At 40.8% G+C, this 14,869-nt stretch overlaps 1 protein-coding gene across 2 annotated transcripts; it reads left to right on the forward strand.

Annotated features, from left to right (window-relative positions):
- Nucleotides 1-1,548: 1,548 nt before the first annotated feature.
- On the forward strand, nt 1,549-14,799 carry LOC148891664 (integrin beta-1-like). Of its 2 annotated transcripts, none has more exons than XM_089007364.1 (14): nt 1,549-1,706; nt 3,923-3,989; nt 5,254-5,339; nt 5,646-5,844; nt 5,919-6,089; nt 6,595-6,950; nt 7,673-7,768; nt 9,268-9,357; nt 9,427-9,567; nt 11,581-11,783; nt 12,077-12,315; nt 12,466-12,688; nt 13,416-13,648; nt 14,449-14,799. In XM_089007364.1, exons 2-14 carry the CDS (start codon nt 3,923-3,925, stop codon nt 14,619-14,621), a joined length of 2,277 nt encoding a protein of 758 aa, XP_088863490.1. In that variant the 5' UTR covers nt 1,549-1,706; the 3' UTR covers nt 14,622-14,799. The 2 variants fall into 2 exon arrangements, with proteins under 2 accessions (XP_088863490.1, XP_088863491.1); XM_089007365.1 differs by having other exon boundaries at nt 9,442-9,567.
- Nucleotides 14,800-14,869: the final 70 nt, after the last annotated feature.

The following is a 14,869-nucleotide window of genomic DNA, read 5'->3' on the forward strand; positions in this document are numbered from 1 at the left end:
TTTCTCAGCGATAATACACTCACTCACACTGTCCCCTGCTAGCTGCTTTTCGTTAATCCAAAGCAACAGAAGTTTTTCAACCTCTTCTATTGCCTGAGACTGTTGCTTAGACAACACAGAAACACCCTTAGCCACACGTAGCAATAGTCAACTTAGCATACTGGGACACTAAGTCACACAAACGCACACCTCATTCGTGTTTTTCGTCGATCACCTTCTTCTGCGTGACCATAATTTTCTTTTGTGTCCTCTTCGGCTTAACACGAGCCTGTGGCGGGGTCTTTTTCGGCCACCGTGGCGCTGTTTGACCGTGTGGTTTGGTGTTGATCCGCTGAAAACTTGTCCGCCAGCTACCGTGGCGCTGTGGTGTGGTTCGTCCGCCGAAAACTAGTTCGTATGCCAAGATTATATTCTCGCGAATGTCATGTTCGTAAAGCGAAAAGTTCGTTTGCTAAAGCGTTCATGGTATCACTGTATATATGTAACGGAGTTGTGCACTTAGATTATTAAATTATGAAGTGACGCAACGGCGCACAGTGTGGCACCATGTCCCGCCCATAGTTTCCAGAACAATCTCGAGGAGATTCAGGGTGAGTCGCAATTTTCCGTTGGTCTCGATTCACGCGCATTTTCATGACAATATCTTATTTTGTTTCCCCTTTTGTACTGTCTACTGTTATCTAATTAGTTCCCTTATTCATTTCGAGTCCACATTACTTTTTGTGTCATTATTTACTTCACGTTTTGTCGAGTGGAACTTTGAAGCAAATGTGTTTCATAGTGCTTTTCTATTGCGCAGTTAATCACAAGACGAAACCCATGCGACTTCACCCATCCCTTCTGCCATACTGTGTTGCAGGTAATAATTGTTTCATTTCGTTTTATTGTACAATATTTAGTTTCTTGTGTCGTGTTTCAATTGCCTGTGAATGTTCGTGGCGGGTTGAACTGTGCGCCCTTGCAAGCGCACCGCGTGTTCTGCCGAGTCTCCGCGTATGATGAGTTCAGGGACATCATGTAAATAACACTGAACTTGTGTTGTATTCTCTTTTTCTGTAAATCACCACTATACGATCACACGTTGTTCATTCTGTTTTGTTATCTACAATGTTTTGTATATGCAGAACAATCTCGAGGAGATTCAGGTTAATCACAAGACGAAACCCATGCGACTTCACCCATCCCTTCTGCCATACTGTGTTGCAGAAATAAAAGAAATAAAAAGACACATCCACGCGTCTGGTCTCATTAAGACGGCAGCATCGTGGAGATGAAGACAGTCACTGTTGTGACACCCGTCACATATATAATTACTGGTCAATAAATCTGGTCGGCCGGTGGACCACTGCTTCATGAATCGACCTCACAGTACAGAGGGACTGGGTTCGATCTCGGCCTTTCTGTGTGGAGTTCATATATTCTCCACGGGCCAGTGTGGGTTTTATAATATACAGTACTGTCTCTCCAAGTATCCAAATGTTTTTGCTTCCATGTCTGCAAGCCAAGATTTGGGGAGGCTGGAGATTGTGATTTAGATTGAATGTCTCAACATTATTGCGAAAAGCAAACAAGATAATACTTCACAGCTGTTGTGAAGATGTTTGAGTGAAGAGAAGGAAAGTAAGCAGAGAGCTTAGCCGGTGGTACCGCTTTTTCTGTGGACTAAAAAAAAGGACATTCTGTGAGAACTTCAGTCCCAGAAAAAGGTAAGTGTCGTGAGTTTTCCACATACTTTGTTCCCTTTCAAAGTGGATATTGTGTGACGACCAAGGAAGGAAAAGTGTGGTAACTTTTGGCTGTGGATTAACGTGACGTGAGTGTGAATAGTTCATTCCTCCGTGTTCCCTTTTTACTCCCTAGGTGTTTTATTTTAAGATTTCGCATACGTTTCGCTCACATGAACAGAAGACGGCACAACGTCATCTAACCAAAGAACTTGAGAAATGACAAATTTTAATTGAAACCACATTCCCAATTTAAACGATCTTTCAGAATTATATTTATTCGCATATATATAGAACACGGAAGGAATTTGTCTCGGGTGGTACAGGCTGTACGAGTAGAGAAAGACATTCCGTAATGTAAGTGGACCGTTGTGCAATGATACTAAAGAGTTCGATGTTTCTCTTTATTTTGTAAATTGGTAGTTGTCAAACCTTCCAGGCGAGTGACACGCAGATGTATCCCAGAGCTTGATCGTGGAGTCGAGCAAGTCGTACTGTGAAACTCCGTCCGACGCTGTGCGGGTCTCTGGGAGTTGCGTGTGTGTCTGAGTCTAAGTCCGAATTGATTCTGATCTTCTGTACCGCGACGGCCACACTTTTATGCCATTTTCAAGCGTGGGAAATGTGTCAGGCTGAGACACACGTCAAAGAGATCAAAGGGCTTGAAAGACATCTGTTTTATGAAAAATTGCCTTGTTACAGGTTCGGAGAGATCGCAGCAGAGAAATGACCACAAATAACGACTATATATATATAAAAATATGTATTTATTGATAAAACACACAGCAATTTACAGCATTTCCCGATCATGAGTAATTACGCGAGACACAAACTGTCACCTCTATGCCCCCACGTAAAGACTCCAACATCACGGTTAAGATCCAGAATAGTATACCTTACCGTTGACAGAGGGCGGAGAGCCGGCAAATACACCCCGGTAGAGTAATCTGGACTGGAAAACCCAAAGCTGGACACTCGTGCACAGTTCACAGCAGACTCTAACCAATATTGAGGAAACCCCCATCTTATAGACCCACTCTTTGCTAAGACAGGTGGCCAGCCTGTCCAAGCAGGAGATAAGTCATTCCTCCTCCTTTTCCTCAGCCCCGGACTAACGAGCAATTTTTGGCAGGCACACAAAGGCGTGTGAGAACCTGCAGTTTCCAAAACCAAAACAAATTTGGTCAGTGTGACCGACTGTGCCAGTGTAACCGACCCAGGTGTTTCGACTCAGAAAAACAAAAAGGCGAATACAAAACAGTCAATGTGAGAAGCAAAAAAAACAATACAAAACAATCAATGTGCAAAACAAAAAATGAAACTATATATGAGTCAGCTCAGGACACCAATAACCATTTTTTCTTCCTTCAACATCAAAGCCGCGGTGCGCACCTATGACGACGCGGTACTACCCAACGACATCTCTGAGACCATGTACAAACTAACAAGCAGAGCCCAAAAAAACTCGGTGGTAGAATAAAGTATTATAACAGTAAATTATAGAGTGACCAAAAGGAGTTTTTGTAGTACAAGTTTCCCCATTGAAAGGACAGGAACTGCCATTAACGCCTTCCATCCAGTAACCCCTAAAATGTGTTTTTAAAATGCAAAATAGCACCGTCATATTTTACTTTTAAAAATATACAGCAATTTAACGGAATATTAACAATTAGTCACTGAAGATTCATTCATTCATTCATTCATTCATCATCCATTTTCTGTTCCGCTGTATTTTGACATGGGTTGCTGGAGCCGATCCCAGCTGTATTTGGGCAGTAGATGGGGGAGACCCTGAACTAGTTGCCAGCTAATCAGAGGTGGAACAACCATCTGCGGTCACACTCACACCTACGGTCAATTTGGAGAATTAGCCTCCCATGCATGTTTTTGGGGAAATGTGGGAGGAAACCGGAGGACCCGGTGAAAGCTCCACATCAGGAGGTCGGGGAGCTCACGACCTCTGCACTGTGAGGTCGACGAGCTAACCATTGGACCATCGGGCCGCCCCTTTGTGGTGTGCGCGGATTGAGCTCTAGGGGGCAGTATAATACAGCCATGAAGACTCAGCTACAGTAATATATACAGTGTATATACTGTACTGTATTTTTTTCACAGAAGATAAAGAAAAATAACAAACGTAATGTAACTATACTCTTTTTTAGGTTTGTTTGTTTGTGTTTTTGCTTTTTTGTTTCCAGATGTATATCCGGGTAATCGTGCTGGCATCTTTGTTAGCGCTTGTGAGTTTCAGCCTTGGGACGCGAGGTAAAATATATGTCTTGAAATAAATGGGACAAGGCCCTTATTCTCCAGGGACGACCAGTGATGCTATCATCACTTGTCATAATGTCTTTGATATTTGTACATCCTTTTGGACAATTTGACTATTTTGTACGGAAGATGATTAGGGTCAACAAAGAAAAAAAGTTGGCAAGATTCTCACTTTAATTCGGATTTTAATCTAATAATTCTCACTTTAAAATCAGAATTTTGAGATTGAAGTCAGAATTCTGACATGATTCTCATAATTCTGACTTTAATCTAAGAACTCTGACTTTATTGTCAGAATTGTGACATTAAAATCAGAATTAATAAAAAATTAATTGTTTAAAGTCTGACTTTAAAATCAGAATTAGTGACAAGTCTTACTTTAAAGTCAGAATTCTGACTTTAAAATCAGAATTATGCCTTTCTTTAAAGTCTTTGGTCTGATTTTGAAGTCAGAATTCTAAGAATGAAAACTTTAAAGTCTTGAAAGTCTGACTTTCAAGTCGGAATTCTGAGAATGAAGTCAGAATTCCGACTTTAAAATGAGAATTCTGAGATTAAAATCAGAATGCTGAGAATAAAGTCAGAATTCTGAGTTTAATCTCAGATTTCTGAGATTAAAATCAGAGTTCTGAGATTAAAGTCACAATTATGAGAATAAAGTCAGAATTCTGAATTTAATCTCACATTTTTTACTTTAAAGCAACAATTCTGAGTTTAAAGTCAGAATTTTGACTTTCTTTAAAATCTGACTTTAAAGTCAAAATACTGAGCATAAAGACTTTAAAGTCTCAGTTTAAAGTGAGAATTCTGATAATTAAATCAGAATTCCGATTTGAAAGTGAGAATTCTGAGAATAAAGTCAACATTCCGAGATTAAAATCTGAATTCTTATAATAAAATCGGACTTCTGACTTTAATCTCAGAGTTCTGACTTTAAAGTGATAATTCTGAGATTAAAGTCAGAATTCTGAGATTAGAGTCTAAATTCTGAGATTAAAGGCACAATTTTGATAATAAAGTCAGAATTCAGAGATTAAAGTGAGAATCTTGCCAACCTTTTTTTCCTTTGGTGACCCTAATCCTCTTCCGTAATTTCTTACGATAAAAATTGACTTGACGACGATGCTTTTTATAGTTTGGCCCAATTGCAAAGAAAAAGTCATTTAAAACCCAACCTGCTGTACAGCTCGTCATTAGACACTTTGTTTTAATATGATAAAGCCACATTGGTGAGTGTGAATATTTTTTTTTCTTTCAGAGCCGAGCATTTGCCTCAGGGCTTTCGCTCACTCTTGCAGTGAGTGCATCCAAGTGGACCAGTCATGTGGATGGTGCACAGACGAGGTAGACCGCTTGACTGAAAGAAACGTCTCAAGACCCTAATATTTCAATATCTAAACCAATCATTGAACCAAAACTCAGTGTTTAATCTTACTAATCTTTTTTGTTGGAATTAATTTAACTCCAAAAAGCCATTTTTGTTTCCATTACATTGTATTAGGTAAAGTCAGGAATGTATCCTAATCCTTGCCAATGTTAAACGTATCGCCCTAATTTCATTCCACACCTTGCTGCAAAGTAAATTTCTGTGTATGAATCTTCCGAATAACTACCATACCTGCTTAAACTGCCTTTGTGTTCTATCATTAGTCCTTCAACTTTGGTGAGTCTAAATCTACTCGATGTGATGACGTGGAGTCTCTGAAGGCCAGGTCGTGCAACGTGATCAAAATTGAGAACCCTCGCGGTAGCCTCTTGATCAACGAGAACAAACCGTTCTCCAACCGAAACAAGGATGAGGAGATCGTGCAGATGCAGCCCCAGAAGCTTAGCCTCACCCTCAGATCTGGTAGATCCCCCCGAGAAATCTTATTTTGAAAAGGCATTTCCTGTTTACTGACTTTGTGGTGATTGGTCCCGCAGGTGAACCGCAGACTTTTGATCTGAAGTTCAAGCGAGCTGAGAACTACCCCTTAGATGTGTACTTCTTGATGGACCAGTCTTTCTCCAGGAAGGATGATCTGGACAACGCCAAGAACCTTGGCATAGATATCATATCCCAAATGCAGAGTTTCACCTCAGACTACAGGATTGGTGAGGACGATGTCATTACTCATGACACTTTTCCACTGCATTGACGTTTCCTCGCAACTAGGATTTTTTCCTGTATACTTGGACTATGACGACCATGGTTATGATTTAGTTCTAGGTTCCTTTTGAGTTGTTGAAAGAAGACCCTTCCTTAGGCTAGTTCAGTGGTTCTTCATTTTGTTGGAGGCACCGAACCCTTGTTTCAATGACTGTGCCCACTAACTTCAAACTAGACTGAAGGGAGCACCTCTGCGGCGTAGGATCCACGAACCCCTGAGACTGACTCACCGAACCGCTAGGGTTCAATCAAACACAGTTTAAGAACCACTGGGCTAGTTCTTTCCTTTAGTTCCATCAACTACAATGACCGATAAGTACCGGTAAAAAGATCCTGAAATCTTCAGGAGAGAGGAAGGTTTTTGTTTATTTGTGCAAGTATTACTTTAGTTCCAATAACTACCTGTACAAAGCACACATACTGAGACATAAAAGTTGTCTTGTTCTGCAGGGTTTGGAACATTTGTGGGAAAGACAATGATGAGCGGCAATCCATCCAGCTCCCAGAACAGCGTCAACTACAAGAACATCCTACAATTTACCAATAATGGCGACCAGTTCCACCAGGTCCTCAGTCAGCAACCAACGTCTGTTAACATGGACTCTTCCAAAGGAGGCTCGGATGCCATTATGCAGGTGGTCGTGTGCGAAGATCAGATCGACTGGAGGAATGCCACTCGTCTCCTCGTCGTCGCCACAGATGCGGAATTCCATTTTGCCGGGGATGCAAAACTGGGCAATAGCAAGCTTTCCAATGATGGAAATTGTCACCTGGAGGATAACATGTTCAGCATGAGTCACTCTTATGTAAGATATCACTCTTTACCTGTCTCAGTGACTGACACGTAATTATTACTCGGACTGACATAAAAACTCAACTGGCACTGAATAAATTCTTTAATCGATTGCAAACATGTATGCTTTCCTCTTCAGAAGTATTTGAATCATATTCATAACTGGATGTGTAACAAGAAAGCATATTCTCCGAATCTGAAGCCTTTATTTTGATTCACAAGCAATGCAAGACGTCTTGGCGTGACGTCACGAAATGAGGGCGGGACTTTTTGAAAATGCCCAATTCGCATCTCAATTTTTTGCAGATTTTGGGCACTTTAAGTCATTTTTATTGGTGTTTTTCATTTGAATAAAAATATCATACTGCGTGTTTTGGGTATTTTAGATGCTATAAAACGTTTTTCTGATGTCAGTTTGGAAACAAAAAAGTGATGTCGGTTGTCCTTTAAATAGCTAGCTAATACCCAGTCGTATGCTTTTGTCTAGGTGGAGGTCCAAACCCAAACGAATAACATTGTGTCCTTAGTCATTATGCCCTTTTCCACAAATTACTGAAAGATTATTCCTTGAAAGTGACAACATATTGAGTTATTTAGGTGGAAAGACTTTGGATTGATCAATGTTGCCATTTTAACTCGAGTTGATCAAATACAGTACAAATGTCTTTTGCATGTCTAATGTAGCCCAGCCTATGTGTTTATATCTTTCATTGATTTTTTTTCTTGTCTTGTCAGGACCATCCCTCCATCGCCCAGCTAGTCGAGAAACTAAGGAACCAAAACATCCAAACCATCTTTGCTGTCACAGAGGAATTGCAACCCATTTACAAGGTGGCAATTATCAAGAACTCCTCTTTCATCGAGAACTGCTTCATGTAATAAAGTGTTTGTCTTGAACTCAAACATCATAGAGTACATTATAAATAGCACAGCCACCTTATGTTGACTCAATACAGTTACAAATATCAAATGTGCTTTTTTATACTTGCACTATGTCAGTGTCTGAAAATCATGCCAAAAAGTTAGCGGATACCCGGGCAGACAACTCTGAAAAGTTGCCTGCCCGGCCATAAAGTTGCCTGCCCCATTTTTCACAACTTGAAACATAATAAGACTACTAATCGCAAAAAAAAAAAAAACATTGGTGCGGAACTATAAAGGATTTTTTTTAAATTAAGTAAGTATCTACCACAAATGCACCCTTGCTTCTCATTTGCCGTCATGGTGCTCAATGTCTGCATCGCGTAGTCTGCTCAAAGCCACGTGGACTCCTCCTTCTAAGCGGCTTTCAAAACTCTGAAGTACACTTTTCAGTCAGGGTGTAGCCGAAGCACAAAACAGGCTTCTGATTGGCATACTCGAAACCGGCAGCCAATCAGAAGTCTGTTTCGTGCTTCGGACCACACCCTGACTGAAAAGTGTACTTGAGAGTTTTGAAACGAACGTTCGTTTGGCAGTTTACATACTCGGCACCAGCAGCCAATCAGAAGCCTGTTTCGTGCTTCGGACTGAAAAGTGTACTTGAGGTTTTTGAAAACTGTTGAGAAAGAGGAGTCCACGTGGCTTGTTGCGGGTTGCGTGTAGCTTCTACTTTATTAAATAAAACAAATGTTTGATTTGGAAAAAAAAACTTTTTCTTCAAGAAGTTGTCGGCCAATTGGGCCGAGACGTTTTGAAAGTTGTACGCCCGACGTAAAAGTTGGACGACGTAAAAGTTGTACGCCCCGGGACACCGGGCAGACGGTATTTCAAACACTGACTATGTACAGTTCTTTATGAAACATTTTTTGCACAGTCCTCTGACATTTTAATTATGCTTAGAATACTTTTTTATATTTTCACCCCCGCCTGACTCCCTTTCAAATTGCTGCTGTGGACTGCAAATTTCCCCATTGTGGGACTATTAAAGTCTTTCTGATTCTAATACATGGGGAAACTCGTTAAGATTGCACAACTGTCCATGTTTTTATGTTCCTGTTTTGTTTATTATTTTGCTTTGTGTTGACTATTATGTTAAGCGCTTTGTTACAGCTGCAGCTGTTGTGAAAGTGCTATATAAATTAGGATGTATTGCCCGGATAAATACAGAGGGTTGTGTCAGGAAGGGCATCCGACGTAAAAGCTGGGCCAAAACAAATATGCGTATCATACCTCTGAAAATGGAGGTTACTGATTCGCTGTGGCGGCCCCTTGAAGAGAAAAGCCGAAAAGAAAAGAAGAAGAAGATATTGTATTGTATTGTATTGTATTGTAAGAACATGCATTGATTTACCACGTGTATTCATGGTCAATCTCACAATTTGTATTTATTTATTTATTTTTGTGTCCAGGAGTTGACAAATCAGATTCCCAGATCAGCAGTAGCCTTGCTGTCATCAAACTCCAGCAATGTCATCAATCTCATCATCGACTCGTACAACGTGAGTGGAAAATTAACTTTGCATTCACCTGATTCTTATTTCATTTATTTTTCATTTCCCTTATCACAGTCTGTGTTATCCAAGGTCATCCTGGAAAACAGCAGGCTCCCTCGTCAAGTTTCCATTGCTTACAAGTCCATCTGTAAGAATGGCGTGGAAGGAACGGGCGAAAACGGCAGGAAGTGCACCGACATCTCCATTGGAGATGAGGTACTGTGATTATTTAGGATTATTCTGAGGTAGTTTACGAATGAAAGACATTTGAAAGGGATTACATTTAATTTGCAAAGACAAATAAGATCACACTTCATACCACGATGCAAAAAAAAAACAGCATATGCATCTGTATTATCTATAATAGCCACGATCAAAATTACTAAATTGTTTACAAATACATAATGAACCTTCATGATTAAATGAAATGATTAAATGTGGAAAATGATGTACCATGTGACTACTCTGTTGTCAGAACCACCTCAAGTTTAACCTCATTACAATATAAATTAATTACAGTATCTTTCATTCCTTTGATGAAATTATCGAAATGGAATAAAGAAATCCGCTTTTTAATGTCATTCGTTTTATGAGGATCCGGAAAAAACAACAATGTTCGATTGGATTAGTTTTCATTAGTCTGACAGTGGAGAAATGTACATTTAACAGCAGAAATGTTATGGAAGGAAGAGGAAAGGAAAGGAAAAGAAGAAGTAGAAAAACAAAATGTAGCAGCTGCTGCAAAGGTAGCCACTCGCGCGGGGCCAGCTTGAAGTCAAAAGAACAAAGAAAAAATAGAACATGCATAATGTGCCCCTCATTTTGGCAACAGAGTACAATACAACAAAGCATACATTTCTAAAAATAAAACATGCAAATGATTTGGTCCAAGAAACATTGAATCATCTGTGGTTGTCAGTCATTTTTCTGGTGTTACCTTTGGCCTTTATGGCCTATCACACACCGCCAGTTTGTCCCCGTGCTTCCTGCCCTGCCGATGTATTGCAGGCGTTGACGCAAATCTGTGACGAATGCATACATTAAGTCTTCTTGAACATGAATCATGTAGTGCGCAAAAGACAATTGGCCCTAAGATTGACGCTTGAGTTGAAAAAGAAGAAGAAGAAGAAGAAGAAGAAGAAGAAGAAGAAGAAGAAGAAGAAGAAGAAGAAGAAGAAGAAGAAGAAGAAGAAGAAGAAGAAGAAGAAGAAGAAGAAGAAGAAGAAGAAATTTTATTTCTAAGCACCTTTCAAAACTCTTATGGACACTTTACAGTCACGAGATAAGAACGGGATAAGAAGCCATTCGCACCAGCATTCACTCTACCCGGAAGTAACACAGCAGCAAAGTTATGAAAGGAAGAGGAAAGGAAAGAAAGAAGTAGAAAAACAAAATACAGGAGCTGCTGGAAAGGCAGCCGCTCTCCCGGCACCATCTTGAAATAAAAAAACAAACAAACAAATAAATAAACATATAAATAAATAAATAAATAAATACATCATATGACAACACAAAGACACAGATTCATTCTTCAGCACTTGCTGTACCCTCTTTGTGACATGAAGCAGTTCTAGATGAAAGAGGAGAGGATCAAAGCATCCTTTTCAGTAGTGGATCATGGTAGAATGTACACGTCTACTACAAGCTAAATGTCGAAAGCAAACACGAAGCTGTAGCATCCATTGACGAAAAGCGATTGTCTCACATCTCCTGTCCCACGTAAACCCGATTCCAATTCCAAGCCCATCGGCGCTCAGCGCTGACGCTCCTTTCTTTTTATCGGGGGAGCTCTTCAAGCCATGCATCCATCCAGCCGCAGACTGTCCAACAGCACCAACCTTTCCACTGAACAAAGCTGTGAAAATGCTGCCCATTGCAGGCGCAAAAAATGGCCCCTTTGGTGTTCAGCGATGACAGTCAAATGGCACCGACATTCCTCCCGTTCAAAAACAGTACTGGTGTATTCATGCTGCCGAAAAGGTGCAACCGCTCTTCACAGTCTCCCTCTTGATGAATGTTGTGGTCAAAAATGCTGAAAAACAATCCATATCTGTTCCACACGACACACAACAACACAAAGTGACAAAAGAAAACACAATAACAAAAAAAAAAACACACACACAAAAGCAAGGCTCATGAGAGCACCTGCTGACGGCTGCCTACTCGGGCGCCATCTTGGACTTCCACAAGTGCAAAGATTATTTTTGATATAATGCTTGTGCTTCTCAGGTGACATTCAAGATCTCCATCCAGTCCGAAAAGTGCCCGTCGCATGGTAAGCCAGAGGGCATCAAGATCAAACCGCAGGGCTTCACAGAGGAAGTGGAAGTGATCCTCAACTTCATCTGCAAGTGTCAGTGCTTGGCCCAAGGAGAACCCAACAGCAACAAGTGCACTGAAGGCCACGGCACATTTGAGTGCGGCGCCTGCAAGTAAGTGCCGATTTGTTTGGGGAAATGTTGGTTTTCTACTACTGCTGCTTCCATAACCGCGAATATTTTGAGTGTGGTGCCTCCAAATGGCAATTATTTTTTTTTTCCGAACAGTTTATTCTCACTCGCGTCATGGGTGTGCTACAGCCAATCCCAGGCATAAAATTAATATTTAACATGAAAAATATTTTTAACAATGTACCAGAACTGCATGAAAATGGATGGATGGATGGAACTGCATGATGTCATTCAAAGGACAAGCTAATATAATGGGAATGGGTTTTTTTCCGCAGTTGTAATCAGGGTCGAGTTGGGAAATGGTGCGAGTGCAGCATGGACGAGATTCTGATGGACGATATGGACGTCTCCTGCCACAAGGACAACAGCATGGACATCTGCAGCAACAACGGCGACTGCGTGTGCGGAACCTGCGAATGCAAGAAGAGACATAACCCCGCTGAGATCTACAGCGGGAAATACTGCGAGTGTGACAACTTCAATTGCGACCGCTCCAACAACAAACTCTGCGGAGGTCGGCATGAGGAGCTTTCACGTCAAAAAGTCATAGAAGCAAAACAAAACATTTTTCTGACAAGTTCATACGTCTTTTTTTTTCATTCTTGAAACTCAAGATAAAAGTTATATGTATGTATGAGTTGTTGCTGTGTGTGTGTGTTGTCAGGCCATGGTCGTTGCGAGTGTCGTGTGTGCGTGTGCGACACCAACTACACGGGCAGCGCGTGCGACTGTTCGCTGGACATAACCGCCTGCCTGGCCACAAACGGACAGATCTGCAACGGCCGGGGAACCTGCGAGTGTGGCGTCTGCAAATGTACCGACCCCAAGTTCCAGGGACCCACTTGCGAGATCTGCCCCACCTGCCCAGGGGTCTGCGCGGAGCACAAGTCAGTGCAAAGGAAAACTCATCTATCTATCTATCTATCTATCTATCTATCTATCTATCTATCTATCTATCTATCTATCTATCTATCTATCTATCTATCTATCTATCTATCTATCTATCTATCTATCTATCTATCTATCTATCTGTCTGTCTGTCTGTCTGTCTGTCTGTCTGTCTGTCTGTCTGTCTGTCTGTCTATCTATCTATCTATCTATCTATCTATCTATCTATCTATCTATCTATCTATCTATCTATCTATCTATCTATCTATCTACCTACCTACCTACCTACCTACCTACCTACCTACCTACCTACCTATCTATCTATCTATCTATCTATCTATCTATCTATCTATCTATCTATCTATCTATCTATCTATCTATCTATCTATCTATCTATCTATCTACCTGTGTACCTACCTAACTACCTACCTACGTAACCTCCTACCTACCTAACTACCTACCTAACCTCCTACCTTCCTAACGACCTACATAACTACTTACCTAACTACCTCCCTCACCTTATTTAGGTACTGTACACTAAAATGATGTGAATAATTCAATCTTGTCGAAATGTTCTTGCAATATTATAGCAGAAGTCCTGTGAAATGGCCCCTCTCTTCTTAAAATCTTAGATGTTGTTGTCATAACGTCAACAGCATTTTTATAAAATTGAAACGCCCAGAGCTGACTTTTCCTACCATTTCAGGCGTGTTTTTTTATGTTTAGGGAGTGTGTGCAGTGTCGAGCATTCCAGGAGGGTCCAAAGAAAGACACTTGCGAGCATGACTGCAGCTACTTTGTGGTGACCAAGGTGGAGGACCGCGACAAGCTTCCTCAGCCCATTGACCACAGCTATCTTCTGACACACTGCAAGGAGAGAAATTCTGATGACCAATGGTTCTATTACACCATGGCCATCAAAGGAAACATTAAAGAGGTCCACGTCGTTGAGATGTCAGGTACAAAATATGCTGTACTCCAACACGGTCCCCAACAGTTTTGGGGTACCACTTCTGTACTTTCTACCCCATCATAATGGTATGATGCCAGGTTTTTGTGACACACAGAAATGAGACCAAGGACCATAACAAACAAACCGTAACCCCACAACCGCACTTTCTCTCGCATGCGTTCTGTTCCAGACAGTCCTTGAAATTCGTCTTTTAGCACAATACTAATATAACATACAGTACACACATCCAAGGACACAAGGACTTCTTTAATCGATGGCAAACATGTATCCTTTCCTCTTCAGAACTATTTGAATCATATTCATAACTGGATGTGTAACAAGAAAGCATATTATCCGAATCTGAAGCCATTGTTTTATCCACTTAATTTCATACCCAGACCAACACACTTCATCTTCCGAGTCAGAGTCATTCAAACGATTTCTGCAAATGACACTAACCTGCTTGGGCAATCACATTTTTGTTTTGCTGATTTCATTAATTGAATTGAAAATTTGAGGATTTTCAACTTCAAAATCCCACCAGAAAGTAAACGTAAAATCATGAGAGACTCCTTTCCCATAATTTCTCACATTCTTTGTTGTATCTGTGACCTTGAAGTTAATAAATGAGAATGTAGTTTCTTATTGTTAGCTCAGGTTTACCAGATTTTTTTAACATAGGCATTAGTGGTCCCGTTTTGATAATGTCAAAGAAAATTGCATGTTATAAAAAAATAGTCAAAAGACAGATGGGCTGTTGAGGTGCACCGCTCTCCTCAAACCTGTGTGTGTTCCATGTGTTTACAGCTATTCCCTTTGGCCTGATGACAAAATTGAAGGACAGCTCCAACCATGCTGTCCCCTCCTCTTCCTCGGTTTTTCTCTCTTCAGTCTTGGTGTTTGGAATGGCCAAATGGCTAAATCTCCTTTGTCTTTTTGCAACCGCCATCTCAGTCCTCACACCTCTGTTGACCTGGTAACTCCTCCCATCAGAGCTCCAATTGAATCGCCAGGAACAACAAAGGATTGTTGAGCAGATGTTTGGAGGAAGGAGATGCTTGGTCTACGGTTCCGTCATTTTATAATCGCATTCTATTGATGTATGCATGTCACAAATCAAACGTTTCTGTCTCAATTAAAAATGGCACAATACTTGTACACTTTGTGAATTCGGTGGGGTGGTAGAGGGGGAGAGACAGACAAAGAGAGAGAAAGAGAGAGAAAGACA

The sequence above is a fragment of the Hippocampus bargibanti genome, linkage group LG11 (assembly GCF_051943395.1).
Source record: "Hippocampus bargibanti isolate YZ-2025 linkage group LG11, ASM5194339v1, whole genome shotgun sequence".
NCBI lineage: Eukaryota > Metazoa > Chordata > Actinopteri > Syngnathiformes > Syngnathidae > Hippocampus > Hippocampus bargibanti.